Genomic DNA, 24,300 nt, shown 5'->3' on the forward strand with positions numbered 1-24,300 from the left:
GGGGGAAGGGTGGAAGGAGAGTTAGGGGCTGGCCAGCTGCACAGTTTTACCCATTTGGGGAGTGCCCAGGGAGCCGGCTGGACAGGAACCGGCCCACCTCAGGGCTCCCTGTGGCCCTTCCTTGGCTTGGAGGCCTCCAGCCACAATGCTTTGCACCACCATCCCAGAGCCTCCCGCCCCCTTCCCTGCCTTCCCACCTGCCCGGAGCCCCGTGGCCAAAGATGCCTTTTGGCCTTCGGGGATCAGAGCTGAGCAATCCTTGTAGCCCCTACAGTTCGGTTCCTCCATGTTGCTGCTTCCTCCCTGTAAAGGCAGGTGGTGGGGGAGCCCTTCTGTGCAGTGGAGGGGCAGATGCCAGCTTGGAGCCAGGTGAGGAGGGCAAGGGAGGGGAAGCAGGACACCGAGGGTAGACAATTCCCTTGAGGAGCTGAGCTGACAGGAGCAAAGGGCATGGTAGCTGGAGTTGGCAGAAGATCCCAGGAAGCTGGCATTGCTTTTCAAGAGGGGAGGACAGAACAGCCTCCAGGGAGCAGAGAGGGGCAAGCAGGAGGAGAGAGGGGGCCATGTTCGAGGGTGAGCTGGGGGTGGGATCCAGCACTGGGGGAGGAAGTGGCCTCCCAGCAGAGCAGGGGCAGGAAGTGTGTGGGGACAGGGTCTGTGGCAGGAAGTAGAGGAAGGTCCCCTTTGCCGGCCGGCACTGGCTCCTGAGACAGGAGATCGGCTTCTCTTTCAGCAGGGGCCCAGGGAGGGAGGAGGCCTTAGGGTGTGTGTGAACAGGGGCCACAGAACAAGGGAGCAGGAAGCTAAGGGCAGGGCACGTTCACGTGAACAGCTTTGGGCGGCCAAGAAAGCCATGAGGAGCTGATAGGAAAATGGGTGGAAACTGCAGGTGTCTGGGTGGTTGGAGCCTGTGGGTTAGGTCAGAGGGCAGAAGGCAACAGAGCCCAGGCTCGAGCACTCTGCAGCAGCCCATCTGCTCCCACTCCCAGCCTGGCTCCTCACTAGCTGTGTGACCCTGGCCAAGTGACTGAACCTCTCTGGGTCTTGGTTTGCTCACCTGTCCAGTAGGTAGAGCGGTGGCAACCACCAATGACACCCCAGGGTATAAGGATAGAATGAACTCACACCTGCGTCCTGCAGATTCCTGAGTGGGCGTGTGGGCCCCACTGACTTCCAGATCATCCCTTCCTTGGGACACTGCTCTCTCTCTCTTTTTTTTTTTTTTTAAACTTTTGAGACGGAGTCTCGCACTGTCGCCAGGCTGGAGTGCAGTGGTGCGATCTCAGCTCACTGCAACCTCTGCCTCCTGGGTTCAAGCAATTCTCCTGCCTCAGCCTCCTGAATAGCTGGGACTACAGGCATGCACCACCACGCCCAGCTAATTTTTGTATTTTTAGTAGAGACAGGGTTCACCATGTTGGCCAGGATGCTCTTGATCTCTTGGCCTCATGATCCGCCCCCCTTGGCCTCCCAGAATGCTGGGATTATAGGTGTGAGCCACTGCGCCTGTCCAGGACACTGTTCTCTTTGATGCCATCTCCACAATGGGGAGAATCCAGGTTCTCTCTGGAGAAGGGACCTCAGGGGCTCTCCGGTCCAGTGGCTTGGAGACGTCATTTGTGCATGAGAGTCAGATTTGAGGGAGCTTGTGACAAACCCAGATTCCAGGCCCTGTGTCCTCTGAGTCTGATTCAGTGGGTCTGTGCTGGGGTCCAGGGACCTGCATTTCTGATGAACTTCCCAAGTGATCCTGCCGTAGCGTTCCGTAGAGCACGCTTTGAGAACACTGGTCTCACACCGCAAGCTCCCCAGTCCATAAATGCTTTGCCAAATTCTAGCCATCCCCTTGTTGACATACGCCTCCAATGGGGAGCTCATTCTGCATACCTCGGGCAGCCCCTGCCTCTCGGGGGGCTTTCTGTTGATGAAAATGATTTGGCTCAGTCACAGCCAAGACCCACCTCTGCCAGCCTCCCCTTGACCCCGCTGGGCCATAGAGGGGCCCTGCTCCCTGGAGACTGAGATTGTGTCCCCTGAACCCGCATCTCCCCAGGCAGAGCTCCCTGCCTCCCCAAACCTAGTCATGAGGTCTTCAGCTCCCTCCCAGCCCTGCTGTCTGTCCCCGCCCCACTCAGGATGGCCCAGAGCCAGCTCACCCCAATCCCCCTCCAGGCAGGGGACAGTTGGGGGCTAGAGCAGAGGGGAGCTCGTTCCCTCTTTCTCAGGCCTGTCCTCTGGGGTCCTGGAATCCAGCCACAGGCTCATCTCCCACCCCTCAGCAGACGTCCCCACAGTTCCCCGGAGAGTTGTCATCTCTGCGTTCTCCCCCTGCCCCAGGTCTCAATGCTTCCCTGCTCAGCCTCTGCCCCCCAGGTAGCTGTCTGCTCACTGGCCTGTCTCACCCTCCCAGGGGCGTCTGGGGGCGAGGCCTGGGTGGGGGTGCGGGAGGCAGGCTGCCTGGTGGCTGCTGCTCCGACTTTCTGCAAGCCCTTGGGTGGCCCTGGTTTCGCCCTGGGCTAGAAAGGGAACGGCCCTTCTAAGAAGGGAGAGCCAGAAACAGAGGTGTTTTTGTCTCAGAATAGAGTGAGCCTGGATTTTTGGGAACCCAAAGCCTCTTATTTCTGAAATTACCCCCTGGGCTCTCCAGCTTCTGTGGGCCCAGCCTTGGCTGCTGGCTGCACGGAGACAATGAGGACTTGGAACAGGCTGGGGGAGACCCACCTCTCTCGCCACTGGCAGCAGTGACTGAGCTGGGCCCAGCAGGTTGGGGTTCCTGGGAGAGGAGGAAGGGGCCAGCCTACCTGGACCTAACTGTGGGGGTCCCAGCAGCCCCAGCCTCCGTGTGGACCTTTTTGGACATTCGGGTTCCTCCCTCCAGGAAGCCTCACCTGCCTTCCCAGAGCCACCAGTGAGTAATCACATAATTATGGGGTGAGAAGGAAGTCCTTGGGGAAGGTGCAAAGCTGTTGGTCAGTTCCTTCTCAGGCCTGTTGACAGATCCTGGTGATGGCAAGAGGCCCGGTTTCTCTTGCCACCTGCACATGCTGGCTCAGTGCCAGTGACCCTGGGACCAGCGAGTCACTACAGTGACTCCTGCCACTCTGCCCTGCCCACCACCAAACCCCCTGCATCTGTCCCCTGGGATTCTGGAATCCAGAGATCATGTCCCTGGGATCCTCCCTCCACACCGTCGCTTACACTGTCCCCTGCCTGGAATGCCTTTCCCCGTCTCTTTGCCGGTTACTCTGCCATCCGTTTACAGGGCTAGTGATGAACTTGTCCTCCTCATCTTTCTCAGATTTCTGAATGTTCTATTACAAATGCATAAATATTGCTAGAAACACCGGCTCCTCCTTGCCCATCACAGCAGAGTGGTCAAAAGGCCAGATCCTAGAGGGAGAAGGCCTGCAATCCTCTCTCAGCCCTGTTATTTCAGGCTGGGTGATGTTGGGCAAGTCACTTGCCCTCCCTGTGGAGGTTTTCCTCATCTGTAAAAATGCAGGTGATCATCATCTCTCTCTCATGGGTTGTTCAAGTTGATATATAAAATGTATACAGCAAGCATTCAATAAATGTTGGCAATTATTATTATTTTATTATTATTTTTTGAGACAGGATCTTGCTCTTTCACTCAGGCTGGAGTATAGTGGTGCCACCTCAGCTCACTAGAACCTCCACCTCCCAGGTTCAAGCGATTCTCCTGCCTCAGCCTCCCGAGTAGCTGGGATTATAGGCACCTGCCACCACACCCAGCTAATTTTTGTATTTTTAGTAGAGATGGGATTTCGCCATGTTGGCCAGGCTGGTCTTGAACTCCTGACCTCAAGTGATCCACCTGCCTCAGTCTCCCAAAGTGCTGGGATTACAGGCGTGAGCCACTGTGCCCAGCTAATATTGATTAACTCAAGGCCTCAGATCATGGACACCTAGGTCTTGGGGATAAGGCTCCAGGGTGTAAGCGCCCCTGTGGCTGTCCAGTTGGGTTCATGTGACCATGTGGTCTCTGCTTGAGTCCCCTCCCCCTCCCTCCTTCCATCCCCTGCTGTAGCCCTGGGTTCTGGCAGACTTTCTCCTGGGAATAGTCTCCCAGATGGACCTACTTGAGTTATTTGGTTGGCAAACTTTCAGCTAGTCCCCTCTGTGCCTGGTGTCTTGCAGGGACCCCAAGAGAAATTAAGGGTCTTTGTTGCCCACACAACATAGGGAATAAGGGGTGGTGGACAGAGAAAGGGCCCCTCCCAGTTCTGGGAGACATGCGTTAATTAGGGGTGTGCATAGGAGTTGCGGGAGCTCAGGGCAGGTACCTGAACTCTGAGAGGGCTTCACAGAGGAGATGACCAAAATGTAAGTCCTAAATGACAAATATAGATGCTCCAGCTGGACCAGAGAGTGGAAGGCACGCCAGGCAGAAGGCACAGCTGAGTTCAAGGGCCTGGAGCATTCTGTCTCAGAGCGTTATTTTGGTCTGATGTCCACACGAAGCCTCCAGGTAGCAGACGAATAATGATAATGAATAAAACTCTCAAGATCAGTACCATTATTACCCCCATTTGGGGATGGAGAGACTGAGGGAAGAAAGGTGAAGCAGTTTGCTCAAAGTCACACAGCTAGCGAGTGGGGATCTGGATCGGAACCCGAGAGTGTGACACCAGAGTTCTTTTTTTTTTTTTTTTTTTTGAGATGGGATTTTGCTCTTGTTGCCCAGGTTGGATTGCAGTGGTACGATCTCAGCTCACTGCAACCTCTGCCTCCCGTGTTCAAGCAATTCTCCTGCCTCAACCTCCCGAGTAGCTGGGATTACAGGCATGTGCCACCACGCCGGCTAGTTTTTGTATTTTTAGTAGAGACAGGGTTTCACCATGTTGCCAGGCTGGTCTTGACCTCCTGACCTCGGGTGATCCACCCGCCTCGGCCTCCCAAAGTGCTGGGATTACAGACGTGAGCCACCGCGCCTGGCCCAGAGTTCATCTTCTTAATGTTCTCAGCCTTGTCCGTGGAGTCGTGTGGGCTTCTCCAGCAAGGCTGCCTTTGGTCTCTGCCCCAGGGGCCTTGAGGTTCCTGAGAGGACTGAGCCCTCCGTACCACCCTTGCCCAATTGCCTGCACATGCAGACACCTGGCATGCACCCGCTCTTCGCCCTGCCCGCTTGCGCTGCTGCATCGTGGGCCCCTGAGCTGGGACACCCCAGCCTCATTCACTGTGGTCACATGCATGCTTGGTTCCTTCCCAGTTCAAGAGCAAACTCTCAAGAGGGGTGGCCCTGATCAGAGGCCTTGGCACCCCCATCCTGGGGCACTGGGGAAGCTTCAGATGGGCTTGATGTTCTGGGGTGGGACTTCAGACCTTGGGGACCGTCGACTCCCTCCCATCCCACTCACCTGAATGGCCTGTCACTCCTCCAGGCAGGTCCTTGGCAGGTGGGGAACAGCAGGCAAGGGTGCCCTCACTTGGGGTGCCCCCCTGCTGTGCCTATGTTTTGCAGTCTGTGGTGGTGCCCAGATGCCGGGGGACAGCAGAGGCACTTCAGATCACGGTGGGCCACATCCTGGGAGACGCTGGCAGCCCCTATCTCACAGGACTTGTAAGACGTGTCTGCGTGTGTGGGGTGGGGAGGGCCTGGGGGCCAGCCTGGTGGGCCTGGCAGACCCACCCCTGCTCCTCCGCAGATCTCTAGTGTCCTGCGGGCCAGGCGCCCTGACTCCTACCTGCAGCGCTTCCTCAGCCTGCAGCAGAGCTTCCTGTGCTGCGCCTTTGTCATCGCCCTGGGGGGTGGCTGCTTCCTGCTGACTGCGCTGTACCTGGAGAGAGACGAGACCCGGGCCTGGCAGCCTGTCACAGGTACCCTACCCCTTGCACCAGGCCCGGCTCAGGGCCGGACACCCTAGGGACAGACAGCACTGGCCACTCCCTGAATCCCTGGCCAGTTTGTTTGTTCATTCATCCAGAAATGCTTAGTACACCCCTGCTATGTACCAGGGAAGGTTGCAGATGCTGGGGAGTGAAAGAATGAGGCCAAGTCCAGGCCCCTGTAGAAACTGACACTGTAGTTGGTAAAGACAGACCAGAAACAGAAAAGGTTAAAGATATAGCATGTTCAGGGTGACGAGTGCTATGGAGAGGTATAAAGCAGGAAAGGAAGGAGAAAGGGGCCGGGCACGGTGGCTCACACCTGTAATCCCAGTACTTTGGGAGGTCAAGGCAGGTGGATTACAAGGTTAGGAGTTCAAGACCAGCCTGGGCAACATGGTGAAGCCCTGTCTCTACTAAAAATATAAAAATTAGCCAGGTGCGGTGGCACACACCTGTAGTCCCAGCTACTCAGGAGGCTGAGGCAGGAGAATCACTTGAACCCGGGAGGCGGAGGCTATAGTGAGCTGAGATCTCGCCACTGCACTCCAGCCTGGGCGACAGCAAGACTGTCTCAAAAAAAAAAAAAAAAAAAAAAAAAAAGGGACAGGTAGGTGCAGGCTGCAAGGATCCCCACTGCACAGGCGAAACTAGAGCAAAGATCTGGAGGAAACGAGGGAGTGAGCCGTTCAGCGACCCGGGGAAAGACGCTTCCAGCAGTGGGGACAATCAATGCAAAGGCCCTGCCATGGGAATGCACCTGATATGTCTGAGGATCAGCAAGGAGGCCAGTGTGGCTGCAGCAGGAGCAAGAGGGACAGTGGTAGGGGTGAGGGATACGGGGCCAGAGCAGGCAGTCCTTGTAAAGACAGTGGCTTTTGCTCAGAGTGAGACGGGAGCTGCAGGAGAGGAGCACTGAGGTGGTCTGATTGATGTTGCCAAAGCATCTCCCTGGCTGCTGTGTTGAGAACAGACTGTAGGAGGGTCAGTGTTGAGGCCGAGAGGCATAGCCGACTCCCCTTCCAGGGGAGAGTGGTGCTAAGACCATGCCAGTGGCATTGAAGGTGATGACAAGGGGTTGGATCTGGAATGTATTCTGCATTTGGGACAGAGAGGATTTCCTGACAGCCCGTGCCCAGGCTTGGTCCCAAAGCACCTTCTGCAACCTTCGGGCAGGCTGAGCATCTTTCCTCCTGCAGGGACCCCAGACAGCAAGGATGTGGACAGCAACGACCTGGAGAGACAAGGCCTGCTTTCGGGCGCTGGTGCCTCCACAGAGGAGCCCTGAGGTCCCTGCCTGCGCTCGCCCTGCCTGCAAGCCTCCTGTTGGTCCCCACAGTAGCAGTGGCTCGGTTCCTCTTTGGCTGTCCTCGGGGACTCTGGCTGAGGCACATCTGCCACTTTTGAATTCCCGGCTGGAGAGCTGGCAGGACCCTGTGGCTGGGCTGGGAATGGAGCTGTCAGCACTCTGCGTGGGAGGCCTGGGCCTGTGCCTGCATCCCGCTCAAGGCTGCCCCAGCCTGGGGTCCCCACCCTGGCTGCTGCTGGGCCCTGAATAAAGAGAGGCCAGTACAAAGCCCATGGATTTTGGGCCTGTAGACAGCCGTGTTATTTATAGCCTCTCGTGCCTCTGCTGGAGGGGAAGTGGGTGAGAACGGGATGGGCAGTCCAGGCCAAGGATGCAGGGCTGTCCTAAAGTGGGGAAGCTGAGGGGCTGGCTCGGCATGGGTCTCTAGGGGTCCGCAGCCTGGCCCTCCCACTCTGACCCAGCTTCTCCATTCTGCAAAGTCATAGGCACAGGACACCCTCTATGTGATTCCACTCTTTGTTTTGTTTTTTGTTTTTGTTTTGTTTTTGAGATGGAGTTTCGCTCTTGTCCAGGCTGGAGTGCAGTGGCACAATCTCGGCTCATTGCAACCTCCGCCTCCCAGGTTCAAGAGATTCTCCTGCCTCAGCCTCCTAAGTAGCTGGGATTACAGGCATGCGCCACCATGCCCAACTAATTTTTGTATTTTTAGTAGAGACAGGGTTTCACCGTGTTGGTCAGGCTGGTCTTGACCTCCTGACCTTAGGTGATCCGCCAGCCTCGGCCTTCCAAAGTGCTGAGATTATAGGCATGAGCCACCGTGCCCAGCCAACTCCACCCTTTGAACAAAACGTGGGGGCTGAATCTTGCTCTTGGAGATGAGTTTCCAGTTGGGCGCTGGGGTGGGGATGTGGCTCCAAGTTCCAGGGAACCACACAGAGGAGCACCCACGCCTATACAGACACGGGCGCAGCTGCCCCAGAACGCTGCTGAGGACTTGAGTGGCCGTGCAGGGATCCTCCTGGCCTGCCCAGTTCTGTAGCCCCGGTCTTCCCTGGGTCCATGCTCTGACCCCAGCACAGCGTATGGGGAGGGCTGGCTCTGCGGGGCCCACGCTTGCCACTGGGTTCAGAGCAGCTGGGCTCAGCGGGCCCTGTGGGAGATCAACAGCTTCCAGGCGGGCAGCAGTGGGGAGGCTTGTTCTCATGTTCTTTCCGCCTCCCCTGGTGCCCAGCCAGGCGATCACTTGCTCACTCACTGATGGCCACCTTCGCTGTGCCAGGCCGTGCCTGTCTCCCAGCAGCTGCAGGCAGAGCAGTGACCGAGACTCCTGTGCAGCCCCTGATGCCTGCTGCTCTGTCCCTGCCTTCTGTGGGGTGCCCCCCAGCCCTCCCTGTTGGCTGCAACAAGCCCCAGGAGCAGGGCCGCACCACAGCCAGCCCTCCCTGCAGGCTAGCCAGGCCCTTGACCGTGACTCAATGCTTGGAGCTCATGCAACAGGCAGCCCTTCAAGTTACAAGGTAAAAGATCTGTGAGGATATTTTGTTTTTCCTGAGAAGGAGGCAGCAACTGGGCAGGAGCCAGGATGCCACGGTCCCTCTCAACATTGACTGGCTGTGTGACCTAGGTGGCTCCCTGACTCCCTGAGAGCCACTGACTCCCTGGCTGTGTTAGAGAGGTGTGTTGACATGGCTTTCTAGCCTGGGCCTCATGTGATTAGCACAGGCTGGGTCTAGACCCACAGAAGCCCAGCTCCAGGGTCTGAACCTTCCTCCCAACAGCCCCAGGGAGGACCCCTGCAAGGCGAGGCTCCCGGAAAATGAGTGAGGGCCGCCCAAGGGTCAGAACACTCAGCTGGGCACAGCGGCTCACGCCTGTAATCCCAACACTTTGGGAGGCAGAGGCTGATGTATTGCTTGAGGTCAGGAGTCCAAGACCAGCCTGGGCAACATGGTGAAACCCCGTCTCTACCAAAAATACAAAAACATACCTGGGCGTGGTGGCACGCGTCTGTGGTCCCAGCTCTGGGAGGCTGAGGTGGGAGGATCGCTTGATCCTGGGGATGGGGGGTGGAGTTCGTCGTGAAGGGAGATGGCACCACTGCACTCCAACCTGAGAGACACAGTGAGACTTTGTCTTAAAAAAAAAAAAAAAAAGAACACCAGCCGCCACCTCCCCACCCAGAGTCCAGTAGAGGAAGAACAAGAACCTCGTTCATGCCAACTCTACAAACATGCATTGGTATCGGCGGGTGCCCATCAGGGTGTCCAGCAGTGAATCAGACTCCAGCCCTGCCCTTGGACCTCGCAGCCCACAGCAGGACAGGCAAGTGTGGCACACCTATGGGCAGAGTAAGGGCTTCCGTGCCCCAGAAGCCTTCAAGGAAGTGGCTTTGGAGTTGGTAACAAGGTGGGGGGCAAAGGGAATTCTAGGTGCAGGGGATGGACCCACAAAGAGGGGGAGAGTGGGGCAGAAGATTTGCAGTGAGTCATGGAGGGGTGTGGTATGGCCAGAGAGGAGGGTGCGTGTGTCATTGAGCGGGGAGAGGAGGTGAGAGAGGCCATCTGGGATCAGAGGGGCGTCAGATGCAGGTCCAGGAGCTGGGGCTTTAATCCTATAATCCAGGGTAGTTTCTTATGACTCAAGTGCACTCTGATATTTGGGTTGCTGGGCAGGGCAAGGCGGTACTTCCCAAGGCTGAGCCACACGAGGTGCCCAGCTGGGAGTTTATAGGAAGCTATTGTCTAAAGTGGTTTGGGGCAGATCGGGAGCTCTGGGGCTGGTGGACGCGGCAAGTGACAGAGACCAATATCTCCTCTGCAGCCAACCCAGACTCCCACCTCCTGCCTCTTTGGGGCCAGTCCTGGTGGGTCGAGGTTACGATAACAGCCTGGGGGAACCCAGCCACTCAGGCTGGAGTGGAGTCTGGTAAACAGAACGCATCTCCCTCGCCTAAAGGCCCTTGTTGGGTAATCTCAGCCACGAATACTCTGGACTTGTTTGTTGGGAATGTCAAGAGGAGGAAAAATGCTGCTCAGCAGGATGAGTCCTTAAGCCTGACCTGACTCTCTTTATGTGTTAATTGCTCTTTCCAGACATAAGCTGCATTCCAGCTGTCAGGTATTATCCAGGCATGGAGGTATCTCTGTGTGCGTGTGCCTGTACCTGTGTGTGCATCACCATGTTGGCGTGTGGCCACATGGGGGTATGCTAGCTATTGGAACCAATACCAACAGGTATTAGTAAAGCTTTTTTTTTTTTTTTGAGATGGAGTTTCGCTCTTGTTGCCCAGGTTGGAGTGCAATGGTGCAATCTCAGCTCACTGCAACCTCCGCCTCCCGGGTTCAAGCGATTCTCCTTCCTCGGCCTCCCAAGCAGTTGGGATTACAGGCATCCACCACACCCGGCTAATTTTGTATTTTCAGTAAAGACGGGGTTTCTCCATGTTGGTCAGGCTGGTCTCGAGCTCCCGACCTCAGAGGATCTGCCTGCCTCGGCCTCCCAAAGTGCTGGGATTAAGGCATGAGCCACCGCACCCAGCCTTAATTTTTCGTATTTTTAGTAGAGACAGGGTTTTGCCATGTTGGCCAGGATGGTCTCGAACTCTTGAGCTCAGGCAATCCACCCGCCTCAGCCTCCCAAAGTACTAGAATTACAGGTGTGAGCCAATGCGCCTGGCCTAAAAGCTCTTTTTCCACTTTGTCCTGAAGGTTGCGGGGGTTGAACCTGTGTGTCTGGATTCCCACACCCTAACCCTGGCTTGTTCCTCTGCAACATCAAATATTGGTCTGTTTCATTCCCTAAAGTGTTTGACTTTCCTTTGTGCCCAGGTGGGCTTGGGAGGTTGTTTAATCTAATGCAGCCTCTACAGACAAAGCTGGCAGCAGGCAGCTGGAGGTTCCGGGAGCCATGCTTTATCTCAGCACAGACAGGTGTGTGACCGCGTGTGCTCCTGTGTGACCATATCAGTTTGGGTTGTGGGGCTGTATGCAACAGAAACAGACTGATTACCTTTACCAGGCAAAGGATGCATTGAAAGCACATCAGGAACTCATAGAATTGATGAGAAGGTTGGAGATTCAGGAGCCAGGGTTCCTGGGCCATATTATTTTGGGATCTGTGCCAGAACTCCAGATATTTTATCCCTATTCTCTTGCCACCCTCCTCAAGATTTAAAGCCCTGGGCAAGAGATTCCAGTTGGGTTAGCTTCGATCCTATACCCATGCCTTGGTTTATAGCCGCATTAAGACCAGCAGACCAGTGTGCTGTTAGGAAGAGGAAGAAGTCTCAGCACCAAAACAAAACAGGAATTAAAACAAGATGACAGGCTGGGCGCGGTGGTTCATGCCTGTAATCCCAGCACTTTGGGAGGCCAAGGTAGGCGGATCACCTGAGGTCAGGAGTTCAAGACCAGCCTGGCCAACATGGAGAAACCCCGTCTCTATTAAAAATACAAAAATTAGTTGGGCTTGGTGGTGCGCACCTGTAATCCCAGCTACTCAGGAGGCTGAAGCAGGAGAATCACTTGAACCCGGGAGGCGGAGGTTGCAGTGAGCCGAAATCGTGCTCCAGCCCGGGCAACAAGAGTGAAACTCCTTGGAAAAAAAAAGAAGAAGAAGAAAGAAAACAAGATGACAGAAAACAAAAACAAAGGTAGCATCCACTACAATATCTCGGGCAGGCCACTGGCCATCTCTGAGGTGCAGCCTCTCCATGGGATGGGGAAGAGGCTGGAGTCGTTGCCCTTCGGTGGAGTCTTTATTTCTGATAGTCTGCATCCATGATGAAAAGAGACTGAAGCTTCTGTAATGTAGAAAGTGTTAAAAATGTTCAAATGGCAGAACAGGAACTTCTGTGTTAGTGGGGACTCAGAGCCATCTGTTCTGAGCAGGAGAGAGAGGCAGAGACGAAGCGTTCTGAGCAAAGGCAGGCTCAGGCTGGGGGAGGGAATGGGGGCCCCAACCAGTCCTCAGCTTGGCAACAGCAAGAGCAGAGAGGAGGTGCCTTCTCCCCACCGTGGGTGGTGACCTGCGGGGAAGGCTAATCAAAGGGTAGAGGCAAACGGCAGGTGGAAGCTAATGGAGGGTGGAGTCAATCAGGAAGAAAATGCCTTTTCCAGAGGAACCAGGAGACGAATCTGGTTCTGAGTCATTCAGAGCAACAGACACATGATGCAAATCAATGTACATTTCCTGAGCACCTGCTAAATGTCATTTACTCATTCAATCAACAAACATTCTTTGAGCACCTCCTCTGTACTGGCTCGTGGAGATGAATTAGAAAGGGTACGGGCCCTCGAGGCTCCCGGTCTGTTGGTGAAGGGCGGGGGACAGATTCTTGCACCGACAAAAATCAGCACAGTGTTGGTGTGATGGAAGGATACACAGGTTGCTCAATAGCCCAGAGGAGGAAATGGTTGTTCAGGTGGGCCGGGGAAGGCTTCCTGGAGGAAGCTGTTTCTGTGCTGGGTTCCTGAAGGACAAGTGGGAAGAGTGAATAGGCCGCACAGGCAGAGCATGCCTCAGTCAGGGTCGGGGTCAGGGGTTGCACGTGGGATGCTCTCCATGGTCCTGAATCATCGCGGTGCTAGTGGGACAAGGGCTTTTTTGTTGATAGGAGGACAGGGGCTATAGAATAGTGCTCCAATTCTTGCCCCTCCCCCAGGCTCCAGGAAGTATTATAACTGTGAGTTCAAGAAGCTCCATGTTCAGTGTGGCAGAGGGTAATTTTGAGAGATGGGCCGTAGGATCTGAGGCTGGAGATTGTCATGGGTTGTGAAAAGTTGTGAAGGCTCTTGGAGATCATTAAGGAATGTAGTTTTTTTTTGAAACAGAGTCTCGCTCTGTCACCCAGACTGGAGTGCAGTGGCGCGATCTCGGCTCACTGCAAGCTCTGCCTCCTGGGTTCACGCCATTCTCCTGCCTCAGCCTCCCGAGTAGATGGGACAACAGGCGCCCGCCACCACACCCAGCTAATTTTGTTTTTTTATTTTTAGTAGAGACAGGGTTTCACCGTGTTAGCCAGGATGGCCTCGATCTCCTGACCTCGTGATCTGCCCACCTCGGCCTCCCAAAGTGCTGAGATTACAGGCGTGAGTCACTGCGCCCGGCCAGGAATGTAGACATTTTTAACCCTATAGCCAGTGAAGAGCCTTAGAAAGGTTTTGCTCAAGGTAGTGATGAGGTCCTTTGTGGGATTCAGAAAGTGACTGATAAGCAATATGGAGAAATGACTGGAGGGCCGGCCGAGCACAGTGGCTCACGCCTGTAATCCCAGCACTTTGGGATGCCAAGGTGGGTGGATCACTTGAGGCCAGGAGTTCGAGACCAGCCTGGCCAACATGATGAAACCCCGTCTCTACTAAAAATAAAAAAAATTAGCCAGGCATGGTGGTGCACACCTGTAATCCCAGCTACTCAGGAGGCTGAGGCAGGAGAATTGCTTGAACCCAGGAGGCAGAGGTTGCAGTGAGCCGAGATTGTGCCATTGCACTCCAGCCTGGGTGACAGAGCAGGACTCCGTCTCAAAAAACAAACAAACAAAACTGGAGGGGGATGTGGGAACAGGTAATGTTGAGCTTTACAAGGGTCCAGGTAAGACACAGAGAGGCCTGAGCTAAGCCAGTGGGCAATGTGGATGTGGGGAGATGTTCAAGAGAGGAAATTGAAAGCCCTTAGATGTGGGTGTTGAGGAGAAGGAGCCCCACATGGCTCCCAGGCTTTCTGCTTGGCGACAGTGTGGATGATGGTGTTTTTGACAAAAGAGAAATGATACCAGAGTGGGAGCAGGTTGGGGGAAGGATGACAAGTTCAGTTTCAAATGTGCTGAGCCTAAGGTGCATGTGGGATATCTGGTGGGGGGCACGTGTAGGAGGCTGCATATGGATCTCGTGTTTGGAGATGAGGCCCTGTCTAGAGATGGAGGTTGGGGTGTCATAGTCACATGGATGATCATTGAAAGTTGAGGCCACAGCTGCACATGGTGCTCACCCCTCTAACCCCAGGATTTTGGTAGGCTGAGGCGGGAGGATCACTTGAGCCCTAGAGTTTGAGACCAGCCTGGTCAACATAGTGAGACCTTTTTCCTAAAAAAAAAAAAAAAAAAAAAAAAAAAATTGCTGGGTGTGGTGGTGCACGCTTATAGTCCCAGCCTTTTAGGAAGCTGAGGTGTGGATCATCAGGAGAGGAAGACTCTTCTTTTTTATATATATATTTTTATTTTTTATTATTATTTTTTTCTCCCTGAGATGGAGTCTTGCTCTGTCACCCAGGCTGGAATATGAAAGTCTCCGTTTCTCTGTCTTTGCTCCTCTCTGTCTTGGCTCTCTTTTTTTTGTTTTTTGTTTTTTTGTTTTTTGTTGTTGTTGTTGTTTTGAGACAGAGTCTCACTCTGTCACCCACGCTGGAGTGCAGTGGTGTGATCTCGGCTCACTACAACCTCCGCCTCCTGGGTTCAAGCAATTCTCCTCCCAAGTAGCTGGGATGACAGGCGCATGCCACCACACCAAGCTAATTTTTGTGTTTTCACTAGAGATGGGGTTTCTCCATGTTGGCTAGGCTGATCTTGAATTCCTGACCTCAAGTGATCTGCTCGCCTTGGCCTCCCAAAGTGCTGGGATTACAGGCATGAGCCACCACGCCCAGCATCAGGAAGCCCCTTCTTAAGGAGGATCCCTTGAGCCCAAGAGGTCAAAGTTATGATGAGCTATGATTGCACCACTGCGTTCCAGCCTGGGTGACAGAGAGAGACCCTGCCTCTTAAAAATTTTTTCAAAAAAAGTAAATTTCAGGCCTAGGTGAGAGGCTGCCAAGGGGGAAGGGAAACAACCGAGGCCTGAGCCCTGGAGACACTCCCATGTGGGAGGATGGGCAGAGGGCAGATGGGCTGAGCTCCCAATTACCAGCCAGGGAGGAGCAAGTGCATTCTAGGCCAGTGTTTCTCAGAGTGTGTCCTGCAGAGCTCTCGTCTTGCAAGACATTCTGTGGTCACACACACCTGGGAACGTGGCATCCTATATCTCCCTCTGGGAGACTCAGAGCATGTATTCTCACAGTAAAGGCTCTCAAAAGTCCCTAAGGAAACCTACTTTTCTGTGTTTATCCCACTACTTCCCAAGTATGCCTGCTCTTTGAATAATGGCCATTAATGTTCTGTGCCCCATTTTTTTCTTTTTTGTGTGTGTTCTTTTCTTTTTTCCCCCCCCCCACTTTTGTTTTTTGTTTTTGTTTTTGTTTTTGAGATGGAGTCTCACTCTGTCACCGAGGCTGGAGTGCAGTGGCGTGATCTTGGCTCACTGCAACCTCCGCCTCCCAAGTTCAAGCAATTCTCCTGCCTCAGCCTCCTAAGTAGCTGGGATTACAGGCGCGCCCCACCACGCCTGGCTAATTTTTGTATTTTTAGTAGAGACGGGGTTTCACCATGTTGGCCAGGCTGGTCTTGAACTCCTGACCTCAGGTGATCCACCCACCTCGGCCTCCCAAAGTGCTGGCATTACAGGTATGAGCCACCACGCCCGGCCCCCATTTGTTTTGAAGCTGTGATCTAGACCTAATGAATGAATATCAGAAGGTCCTTTAGCCACGGAGTTCAGCCTCCTGTTATACTGATGAAGAAACAGAATCCCGCCCAGTCTGAGGGCAGCGTGCAGTGGAGGAAGTGCTGGATTAGAGGGCAAACACACCTGGGTTTAGTCCATGCACTGTCATTTACCAGGTGTTCGACCTTGGGCAAATTACTTCTTTTCCCTGGGCCTCAGTTTCTTCATTGGCGAGACGGAGGAAAGAATACCAGTCCTCTGTCTGACAGCCCCAGGTTACTGCCAGAGCTTCTCAGAAGGCTGTAGGGATTTGTCCTGGGCTGCACAACCAGAAAGGGCTTCTTGTCCTCCCTGTCCCTCTGCCCTTGGTGGCCCCTTATCCCACACAAGGACTTATTCTAGAGACTGCCTTTGAGTTGAAACCCCAGTGAAACACAGTGGGAAGGGCTGGCTTGCTTGGTGGCAGCTCAGAGGTCCCCCAGGTTTGAAAGGCTCATGCCACCCTCTTCCCCTGCTCTGGGACCTTCCCAGTGGTGAAAAGGGAAGGCAGCAGAAAGAGAATGCTCCCCTTTCTGTCAAGGCCGAAAGTGTCCACCTGGACAGGACTGTGGCCAAAGGGATGAGGAGTTTTGAGGCACGGGAAGGGGACCCTGGGGTTGGGTCTAGAGTTGTGGTTGTGCCTCCTTCACCACTAGACACAGTTCCACAGCTGGGCAGCCTCCCACAGCTGGACTCTGTCCACCTGCTGGCACCATCACACACTTATGAGATCATTGCTGGGGCCGGGTTCTAGCCCCATGGAGCTCCTAGCTCTCTGTCCTTGTTTGTTAATCACCCGTCATGCCAGGCCACCATGGGGAACTCCCCCCATCCGCCTTTGCAGGCCTGAGCTCAGCGAGCTGGAAAGAGGCAGCAGGCAACTTTGAGAATGAAATCTGTTTTCCTAACCCTCCCGTCACAGTCATTCATACCCAGCACGCTGAAGCATATTTTTAGTCACTTTGCAGAATTAAAATACACCTCGAAGGCGCCAAGAAACACCAGCTTGGGGATTAACTCTGCTCACAAGAGACAGTGGAGGGGGGCGGGGGGGTGCCTCGTGCTGTGTCACCCGTTGGCTATGCCATGACTCACTGTGGCCGACAGCTTCATCAGATGCACCTGCCTGTGGACGTGGGGTCCGGAAAAGCCTGTAGTGGGGAGTGAGCTCCAGCCCTCGGGGATGATGCCAGAGCCTGGGGCAGCTCCAGCCCTGCCACAGCTTCACTGCCTGTTCGTAATGGGTCACATTCGTGCCCTGGGACTTGTCTGTGAAACACAGGGAATGATTAACTGGTTTCCGAGGGTCTGTCCAGTTCTAACATTCTGTCCTCTGCACTTTCTACAGGATTTTAATTTCGATTTTAATTCCCCAAACAGGTGAATGGGGGAGGGAAGGGGGAGATCGTCACAGAGCCACAGCACCTCTAAGGAGGGGTGAAACCGTGATGGGATGTCAGGAACACAGAAGCACCCCAACCACTCTCCATAGGAGGCAGACCCCCGCCCCCTCCCACCAAGGGGAGGTGACCACCCGTGGATTTCCAGACTGAATCCCATCCTGCCATCTGCCCCCAGATACAGAAACGGAGACCCAGAGAGTGGGTGTCACGTTCAGGATCATGCCACACACCAGGGCAGAGCTGAGCTAGGACCCAGCCTCCTGTCTGCCACTGGGGGCTTTGTACCCACTCTAGCACGTACCTGGAAGTCTGAAGCTTGGAGATGTGGTCCCTCAGGAGAGAAAGCCCCTTCTGAATATCCTGTTTCTGTTGGGCCCCAATCACAGCCCTTGCTCTCCCCGCCAGGGGCTGCGGGCCACTCTGTGGGGCAAGGGTAGGGTCCGGGTGCCCACACAGGAATGGGCCCGGGGTAGGTTGGGGGCTGGATCTGGGTTGCCCTGGGGAGGTGGGCGACACAGCCCACCATGACTGGTGGAGGTCTAGGTTCTGGGCCCTCCTGAACTGGTTAAATCCGGGCGTGTGAGTATCGGAGGAGCCACCGGCTCTCCAACTGGCGCCCCTGACTTTAGCCATCTGAGACTCCTCTCTCCAGTTCTCCCAGATACGCTAGGCTCAAGCCCTCAGCCCGGCTCCCAGAGCCTCCGCCGGGAGTCCACGCCCGAGGCAGGGGTTGGGTGAAGGGTACTGAGTAGGTGCTGGGAGCCCCGTCACCAGCACCCTGCTCCCAGCTCCGTAGCCAGAGCAAACCCTCTCCCGCTCCCCGCGGGCGTTCGCGGCCGGGCGGCCCCGGCGTGACTGCGCCCCCATTGGCAGGAGGGGCTCTGCCGCCCGGGCCCCCAGTCCCCGGGCCCCCCACCCCCAGGGCAGCACGTGCGGGGCGGGGCTGTGGCCCGAGCCCGGAGCTGATTGGGCGCGGGCCTGGTGGGCGGGGCCGGGCCGCAGCTGTCAGAGCCGCGGCGGCGAACGAGGCGCAGCGAGCTGAGCGGTGGCAGCGCCGCAGCCGGGGCCGGAGCGCAGGAGCCGACGGTGCCCGACCAGGATGGTGCAGTGGCGGCTCCGCGGCGCACGCACGCGCTGAGCGGGCCCAAGCTGGGCCCCGCGCCCCCCGCGCCCCCCGCCGCCCCGATCCGGGCCGGCATGATGTGCCTGGAATGCGCCTCGGCGGCGGCGGGCGGCGCGGAGGAGGAGGAGGCGGACGCGGAGCGGCGGCGCCGGCGCCGGGGGGCGCAGCGAGGGGCTGGCGGTAGCGGTTGCTGCGGGGCGCGGGGCGCGGGCGGCGCTGGAGTCTCGGCCGCGGACGATGAGGTGCAGACGCTGTCGGGCAGCGTAAGGCGGGCCCCGACCGGACCCCCCGGCACCCCCGGCACCCCCGGCTGCGCAGCTACTGCAAAGGGCCCCGGCGCTCAGCAGCCCAAACCGGCCAGCTTGGGCCGCGGGCGGGGGGCAGCCGCCGCCATCCTCAGCTTGGGCAACGTGCTCAACTACCTGGACAGGTACACCGTGGCAGGTGAGCGAGTGCCCCACCCAGCCCGAGGACCAAGACCCCACCCCATCCCACCACCCGCCTCGAGGGAGGTACCCCAGAGAGCTTTTGGTCCCAGGCCTGCTATCTCCAGGCCCTACGTGAGGTCCCTACGGACCCTCTGCTCAGGCACAGCTGGGCAAGGGATGCCTCCGTGCACCACGGGTACAATCCAGCTCCCCGCTCATACACACCCGGGGCCAAGGGTTAGAGGAGTCCCCACCCCTGGAGCAGCCCGCGCGTCCTCGCCAGCCCTTGACGGCCCATCCGTTGTCCTCTTCTCCAAGAGTCTCCTCTGCGTCTCTCTGTCTCCTTGTCTCTGCGCCCCCTCCGACCCCAGCTGCAGGTTCCCGGGCCTCCTTCCCTTCCCCCAGCCCAGGCCGTCTGTCCGTCCATGGCCCGTCAGTTCCTTCCTTTCTCCGCCGCCTCCACCCCCCTGCGTGCGTGCGGCGAGTGCGCGCGCCCCTTGCGGGTGTGCGCTAGGGAGACCGGGTGTGTGTGCGCGTGGCGGCGCGGTTGTGTGTGAGCGCGTGGCTGACAAAGGCTCCGGGCTGCGGGGAGCGGAGGGAGGGGCGGGGCGGGTCCGCGGCGCCTGGGGACCCAGGCTGCGGTTTGCAGCTGGCCCTGTACAGAGGCCTGGAGACGCCTCCCCCTGCTCTATGGTGCTTGGGGTGTAGGGTAGGGCGCAGGCCTCTGGAGCTAGAGACGTGGAGCCTCATCCTCAGGGAGCATCTCTGGGAATCAGCCTTGGGGATGGGATTGGGATCGATAGAACAACTGGGTTCTAGCCCCAGCTTTGCTCCTAATGTGCTTGGTGTGTGACCTTGGGCCAGTCTCAGCGTGTTTAGGTCTGTTTGCCCGTTTGTGAGTTGATTGATCATTGGGCCTTTGGGGGACGCACGTGGTTCTGGAATTGCCTTCTGCTGGCTCCCTTCCCCAGCAATTAGGGGTGGGTCTAGGGGTAAGAATTTGCCCTAGACTGAGCTGCTACTGGTTGGGAATGGTGGAGCTTTGAGAGGGAAGGACTTTGGCCAGACTGGCATAGGAAGGGGCTCCCTGCAGGAGGAGAGCAGTACTGTGTGCCTGGCATGCTGGCCCAGAACCTGCGTAACTATAGCTTAGTAAAATCTGGAGCTACCAAATACACACACAACAGAGAGAGAGAGGAGATAGGAGAGAGGGAAGGATTTATTTTTGGACAGACTCTAAAGAGAACTTTGCGGCAATTGAGAGAAGAGAGCCCGGGCATAAACCACATGCCACCTGGTGCCCTTCTCCGGGCCTCAGTCTCCCCGTCTGTTAAATGGAGTTTTGTGTCAAATGGAAGGGAAGAATTCTGATGGGAGGGCAGAGGCTTCCCCCTCCCCCCATTCCTGCTTTCAATCCCCCTTGGCTCTCTGTCCTTCCACTGGAGGAAATTGGAAGTGGGTACCAGTGGCATCAGTTTCTGGGTCGAGCTATCCCAAAGAGAAACTTACTTTGGTCTAGAGAGCAGGAATATTGAGCACCTCCCAAAAACACCAGCCACTGTCACGCATGCACCATGCTGCCGGGCACCTGGGAGCATAAGCGCCATCCTTTGGGGGAGAAATCAGAGAATACCTGGGACCTGTAGTCAGTTCACAAAAGGCTTCTGTACACAGATAGGGGGACCAATGTCCCTGTACAGCCCCCGTTCAAGATGGCCAGGAAAGTGACTGGCAAAGCTGGTGTTAGATCTAACAGTAAGGCTCTGCCTGGGAGGAGGTCTTCCCACCCTTTCTCAGCTGAAGAAGGAATGGTACTACTTCTGGCACTGTAGCGCTCTCCAACTTGTTTTTTTTCCGGCCCCAGACCACCCCCTTTGACGTTCTTAGGGGAACTGCCTCTGCCAGGGGCAGAGCCAGAGAGGGTGGGATCAGGGAGGGCTGGCACTTATCTGCTCCCACTTCTACTCAGGTCTCTGAGTCAGATTGTCAGAATGGGGGAATGAGATAGGAAATTTGTGGTGAATTGGTAAAGGGAGGTGGGGAGTGGTGGCTAAGAGGGGCGTGGGGCAGTTAGGGAGGAAGGCCCGGAAAGTCCTGTGCAAACACTTGCCTGGGCTGTGCCTCCCTCCCTCTCCTGGCCTGGAGTGGGAGCTCACGCACTACCCCACCCCCAACACACAACAGACACAGGTTTCCTCTCCGGATAAGCCTGGTTGCCCCTCTCTCTATGGTAGATTTCCCCATCTCCACTTCCCCAAGTTCAGTTTTTAGGAATATTTATTATCTCTATGGTAACTACTATGGCTTGATGTGCTAGGGCCAGGGGAGTGCTCATCCCAGGCCTGAGTGCACCTGTTGCTGGCTGGCCCAGCTGGGACAGAGATGGGGATGCAGAGACTCAATTGCTCAGTCTTTGATGCTTGCACCTACCTGGCCCCAGCTCCCCACCAAAGATGGAAGGGAGGTCCCACTCTCCTTCTTTAACTCTGTCCTTTAAATCTGTTTTTTCATAGTGTAGACCAGCTTTGTCCAAAAGAAATATAATGTAAGCCACATATTCCTGTCAAATTTTCTGGTAGCCGGACTAAAATAGTACAAGAAATAGGTGCGATTAATTCATAATATATTTTATTTAACTCAATATATCCAACATATTTCAACATGTAATCAATATAAAAGTTGTTAGGGCCGGGCGCGGTGGCTCACGCCTGTAAACCCAGCACTTTGGGAGGCCGAGGCGGGTGGATCACCTGAGGTCGGAAGTTCGAGACCAGCCTGGTCAACATGGTGAAACCCCCATCTCTACTAAAGTAAATACAAAAATTAGCTAGCATGGTGGTGCACACCTGTAGTCCCAGCTACTCGGGAGGCTGAGGCAGGATAATCGCTTGAACCCAGGAGGTGGAGGTTGCATTGAGCCAAGATTGCGCCACTGTACTCCAGCCTGGGTGACAGAGTGAGACTCTGTCTCAAAAAAAAAAAAAAAAATTATACACACACACACATATGTATATTGTTAATGGGATATTTTGCCTCCCTTTTCATACTAAGTCTTTGAAACCCAGTATGTGTATTTTCCATTCACAGCACATGTCAATATCACGGTGGCCAGGGGCCACTAGAGTGGACAGTGCAGGTCTAGAGTCTTTGTTGCCAGAGTTCGAGCCAAGGCTCTTCAGCTTCCCAGCCGTGTGACCTTGAAGACATCACCTGAGCCTTACTGTGTGATCATTCCCCTCCCGCCTGCCTCCCGGGTTGCGTGGGATAAATGAGACTGTATCTCGAGCACCTGGGACGGGGCCAGATTCCTAGGAGGGCTTCACGAGTGCCAGCTGCCTTCTCCTTCATGCCTCTGCTCAAGCTGGCCACGATGCCTTTCCTGGGTTTTTTTTGTTGTTGTTGTTCTGTTTTTTGTTCTGTTTATGACAGTCCTTTCAGGACACCTTTGCGAACCCCTCCCTTCTCCAGAGGGCTGGTCTCCATCCTGGGAACTCTAGTAGCTTCTGCCTCTGCGCAAGCATTCCCAGCGCCACCGGTGAACCTGCTAATTACGGCCTCTCCTCCGCCCCATGAGAACCCCCTGAGGGCAGCAGGCCTCAGAGCGGGTGAGGAGGGCCAGGCTCCTGTGCTTGCTCTTCTTACCGAGCGTTGCTTCAATTGGATGAAATTGAGGTAGCCCAGAAACCTCTTCTAAATCCTTCCTTGCACCTCCTTGTGCAGATGGGAACACAGCCATCCAGAGAACAAAGACACTTACCCAAGGTCACACGCGGGGCGGAGCAGGGCCACACCAGCCAGAGCGGCATCCTCTCCAGTCCCAGGAGCCCCAGGTGGAGGTAGGGGCATGACCCTTGCTTCTGGCCTGGGAACGCAGAGGCTCTGCTGGCTTAGGCAAGAGCCCTTTGGGTAGATGAATTTCAGTTTAATTGAGCCAAGGCAGTTTGAGCTCCCCTAGGGCACATGGCTCCTGCTCCCATGGTCCCTAGCAGCCACCCACTCTGCATTCTGAGCCCACTCCTCGCTGCCAGGTCAGGAGAAGGAGGGAGTCCCTCAGACGGGGGTCTCACGCCCCCTCTAACTAGCTCTGCTTCCTGGTGCCAGAGCCACCTCTGCCACCCAGGCTGCCATTCTTACCTCTGTGAAATGGAAGCAGAGCTGAGGGTGTAGGTGGCAGCATTTTGCTCCTGGAACCAGGCCCCACAAGAGGGAGGTGGCCCTGGCCTTGTTTATGGGTGGTGAATGACTATTTGGGAACTGAGATCCTTCCCCAACTTCTGTGGGGTACCTGTTCTCTTCTCGAGACCTATTTTCTTTCCCTTTGATCCAGCCTGGGGCAGCCTGGGCACTTGGAGTTGGGTGGAGTGGGGGCTGTTGAGGAAAGGCAGAGCCTTGCCCTGGGGGAGTCCTTTTCTGCCAAAGAAGCTGAGACCGGTATCCATGGCAACTGCTCACTAACACAAACCCAGAAGGAGCGATGAGCATAGGGACCCAGCTGGGAACACAAGCCGAGAGGGACTTGGGGGCTTCCCCGGAGCAGCTGAGCTGGGTGCAGGAGGAGGGGGTGCCAGGCTGGGGCTCACTCTCCTATTGGCTTTTTTTTTTTTTTTTTTTGGTCTGTCCTGTTAAGTCTATCCAGAATTGAAAGATGGGGAAACTGAGGCCCAGGGTCTTTTATAGGGTCACCTGGTGGGTAGGGGCTAAGCCAGGCCCTGTCTTGTGGCTCTGTGGCTCTCTCTTTAGATAAGGATGGCCACCTTAAGGATAAACAGTGCCCCTGCCTTGCCCTCTTAGGTGGCCTTGTCCTGGCCACTGCCACATCTGCACTGTGGAGAAACCCCAGCTGAGGTCTGAGGGGCAGGGCATCCAGAGTGTCTGACTGGCAGGCTCAGCACCCAGGTGAAGCGCCAGGTGGCCTAGAATGTCAGCGCCCTTGTGACTAACTGCCTGCTGCCCACTTCCTTGCTCCTGCTTCCTTTTCAAGGCACCTTCCAGCAGGCTCTGCCAGCCCCTCCGCTGTGCTGTCATCCATCAGAGGAAGTGCTTTGAAACATAGTACCTTGGTCTGGGGCCCTGGGCCGGTGATGGGCCTGGCCTGTGCCTCTGTTTCTCATTTTGTGGATGAGGCAGGAAGGCTGCAGGTCTGCAGGTGATAGGCTGTTCTGAGAGGGAGGCTGCCCTGTTCACAACTGCTCAGAGGAGGAGCTCCTTGTCCCTTCCCCAGAACCTTCTGCAATAGGAAGTGGCTTTTGTTTCTGCCTGTGGGGGCCTGAAATCTTGAAGGTAGAAGGGGGATGAGAGTGAGGGAGTCCAGGAGAACACTGGCCCGATCCCTAGGCTTCTGGGGCTGGGCTCCCTCTTGAGCTCCGAATGTCTTCTGGGCTGAGCTTCCTGTTCCTGGCTCTGCCAGCCTTCGCCAGCTTTACTGTGTGACTGGAGGCAAATTCTGACTCTCTCTGATGCCTGAATCCATGACAGATGATTTTTGTCCCTCTCTTGCTGTTGTCAGTGTCTTGCTCCCAAGGATAGTGTGGTGCACTTGGTCTCAGGAACTCCAGGCTGCTGGTCCCTGGCTCTGCCTGCACCTCCTTTCCCCAGGACAACCAGATGTGCTTCCCGG

The 24,300-nt window shown here is 55.8% G+C and overlaps 2 protein-coding genes and 1 long non-coding RNA gene across 15 annotated transcripts in view; 2 read left to right on the forward strand and 1 right to left on the reverse strand.

Annotated features, from left to right (window-relative positions):
* SPNS3 (SPNS lysolipid transporter 3, sphingosine-1-phosphate (putative)) overlaps nucleotides 1-9,134 on the forward strand; it is a 58,244-nt gene extending 49,110 nt beyond the window's left edge. For all 3 annotated transcript variants that reach the window (XM_063598633.1, XM_003810218.6, XM_034941321.3), the window contains exons 10-12: nucleotides 5,483-5,581; nucleotides 5,667-5,838; nucleotides 7,047-9,134. In XM_063598633.1, the coding sequence (XP_063454703.1) occupies nucleotides 5,483-5,581; nucleotides 5,667-5,838; nucleotides 7,047-7,135 (360 nt within the window). In that variant the 3' untranslated portion in view covers nucleotides 7,136-9,134. The remainder of the gene's footprint in view (nucleotides 1-5,482; nucleotides 5,582-5,666; nucleotides 5,839-7,046) is intronic.
* Nucleotides 5,667-19,147, reverse strand: LOC129394462 (uncharacterized). 8 transcript variants are annotated; one of them, XR_008621752.2, is made up of 7 exons: nucleotides 18,909-19,147; nucleotides 17,434-17,552; nucleotides 16,825-16,998; nucleotides 15,835-16,010; nucleotides 11,638-12,626; nucleotides 9,144-9,265; nucleotides 5,667-5,798 (listed from the first exon to the last, which is right to left on the reverse strand). It is a non-coding gene; the product is annotated as an uncharacterized LOC129394462 (long non-coding RNA). The 8 variants fall into 8 exon arrangements; XR_008621751.2 differs by lacking the exon at nucleotides 18,909-19,147 and having other exon boundaries at nucleotides 15,864-16,010; nucleotides 17,434-18,044; XR_008621753.2 differs by lacking the exon at nucleotides 18,909-19,147 and having other exon boundaries at nucleotides 11,638-11,749; nucleotides 17,434-18,044.
* Nucleotides 18,196-24,300, forward strand: part of SPNS2 (SPNS lysolipid transporter 2, sphingosine-1-phosphate) — a 39,584-nt gene continuing 33,479 nt past the window's right edge. For all 4 annotated transcript variants that reach the window (XR_004667085.3, XM_034941319.3, XM_034941318.3 and 1 more), the window contains exon 1: nucleotides 18,196-18,699. Coding sequence is in view for 3 of the 4 variants with exons in the window: in XM_034941319.3 (XP_034797210.3) it covers nucleotides 18,330-18,699 (370 nt within the window). In the remaining variant the exon portion in view is untranslated. The remainder of the gene's footprint in view (nucleotides 18,700-24,300) is intronic.

The sequence above is a fragment of the Pan paniscus genome, chromosome 19, assembly GCF_029289425.2.
Source record: "Pan paniscus chromosome 19, NHGRI_mPanPan1-v2.0_pri, whole genome shotgun sequence".
In the NCBI taxonomy this organism is placed as follows: Eukaryota; Metazoa; Chordata; class Mammalia; order Primates; family Hominidae; genus Pan; species Pan paniscus.